The sequence below is a fragment of the Microcebus murinus genome, chromosome 4 (genome assembly GCF_040939455.1).
Source record: "Microcebus murinus isolate Inina chromosome 4, M.murinus_Inina_mat1.0, whole genome shotgun sequence".
Classification (NCBI taxonomy): domain Eukaryota; kingdom Metazoa; phylum Chordata; class Mammalia; order Primates; family Cheirogaleidae; genus Microcebus; species Microcebus murinus.
The window spans coordinates 19,846,168-19,848,158 of record NC_134107.1 but is presented as its reverse complement, the minus strand read 5'-3'; the positions used below and the strand labels follow the sequence as shown (position 1 = coordinate 19,848,158).

Here is a 1,991-nt window from a genome sequence, read left to right as displayed (position 1 = left end):
GATGAGGTAATTTCTCTTGTCATTCTTTTTTTATTATTAGATTTCTAGTAAATATAAAATTCAACACACTTTATTTTACATATGTGATACTGGGCTGTCAACTCAGAATTGCTGAGAATCAGAGGGTGCAAACATCATTTTCTGAGCCTCATTAACACTTTTATTATAACATTATGTTCCCTCTTTCTTTACAGGTATATCCCTTAAATTTGTTGTCCAAGAATATTTTTTGACATTTTTACTCTTAAGCTTGACTTTATAAAAATAGTTTAGTATCTTATTTTCCATCAGAAGTCACCAGTAATCTCTTCAATACTTTCTTCATGCCATTTTTTACCTCCTTATTCCTGAAAGTATAAATCAGAGGATTGAATAAGGGAGTCAGGATGGTGTAAACTACTGTCACAATTTTCTCAGAGGAGAAAGTAGATGGAGGTCGTGCATATACAAACATGCATGGGACAAAAAACAAAACCACAATAGCAATGTGAGATCCACAGGTAGACAGAGCTTTTCTGCGCCCTTCGGAACTATGAGTTCTCAGAGAGAACAAGATGACAGCATAGGAGACAAGCAACAAAGAGAAGATTATAATGCAGAAAACCCCACTGTTGGCTAGGGCATAAAAGCCAAAGACGTGAGTGTCAGTGCAGGCAAGCGCCAGTAATGAATGCAAGTCACATAAGAAGTGATCGATGACATTGGGACCACAAAAGGGCAACGGGATAATAAATAGTATTTCTATCATGGAATGCAAGAAGCCCCCTGCCCAGGCTACTTTCATCATAATGCCACAAACCCTGCGGTTCATGATGGAAGAGTAATGCAAAGGCTTGCAAATGGCCACATACCGATCATAGGCCATGGCTGTGAGGACTATCGCCTCTGCCCCAGCCAAGAAATGTTCAGCAAAAAGCTGCATCATGCAGCCTTCAAAGGAGATGGTTTTCCTCTCATGGAGGGAGTCCACTATCATCTTTGGGGTTATGACGGAGGAGTAGCATGCATCTATGAAGGACAAGAAAACCAGGAAGAAGTACATGGGGGATCCCAGTAGAGCAGGGCTACTGAGAATCGTTACTAAAATTAGAGTGTTGCCCCCGATGGTGGCAATATAGACAAACAAAAATACAACAAACACTATTTTTTGAACATTTGGATTCTGTGAAAGCCCCAGGAAGACGAACTCAGTTACAAAACTTTGGTTTTGCATGATTTCCAAGGAAAAGCTGAAATATCCAACATTGATCAGCATGTAGCATCTGCAGTCATGACAAGGAAAACTTTGCTTCAGTTCAATTTATAGTATTATAGTCATCAATGAGTTGGTGTATCCATATTAAAATTATCTTAAGTGTTTCTGTTGTCACTGAGAACACAAAATTAGAAATTGTTGAAGTTACTAGTGAAAGGTCAGGCAGAATCGGGTTGGAGATAAATTATCGAATGCCTTAAAGGAGGCCATAGTTTCAATATGATGGAAAGAAAGCATCCACATGTGGTAGAGAAGAGAAATAGTTTTCATTTGAAGTGCCAGCTTTGACCATTTACTAGTGGCTTCCTGGAGTGAATTGTTGAGAAGCGTTCTGAAGCCACCTCCAAGTTATGAGGACAGGAGGACTGTAATTTATTAGTTATGCCTGCCATTGGCAGGAATGGGAGCAGAGGTGACCAGCATGACATCCTAATCTAGAGACTGCCTTATCTACAAATAGGAGAAGAAATAACATGCAGTTTAAAGGCCACTTGAAAGTCATGGCTGTTCCTAACATATCTCTTTTAAAGTCTGAACTCTTTCGGGCCTTTAACGGAACTTACTGATACTTTATAAAACAGAATGATCTGTGAAAAATTCCTAGGTGTAAACTTAATAAATAAATATTATGTACTAAATGTTGACTTTATTTTTAATCTGGAAGTTTAAAATGAGAAGTTTATAAAAATAATAATGCCAAATTGACATGGTGACCAAGTGAAGTAAGGTGAGACTC

At 38.3% G+C, this 1,991-nt stretch overlaps 1 protein-coding gene across 1 annotated transcript; it reads right to left on the bottom strand.

Annotated features, from left to right (window-relative positions):
* Window positions 1-277: 277 nt before the first annotated feature.
* LOC105884089 (olfactory receptor 4C15-like) lies at window positions 278-1,213 on the bottom strand. Its single transcript, XM_012787806.1, has one exon. The coding sequence runs from the start codon at window positions 1,211-1,213 to the stop codon at window positions 278-280; it is 936 nt and encodes a 311-aa protein (XP_012643260.1).
* Between the last annotated feature and the right edge of the window lie 778 nt (window positions 1,214-1,991).

What these genes read in the sequence shown, in the direction of transcription:
- LOC105884089 (XM_012787806.1), bottom strand. Translation starts at nt 1,213, where the DNA reads ATGCAAAACCAAAGTTTTGTAACTGAGTTCGTCTTCCTGGGGCTTTCA.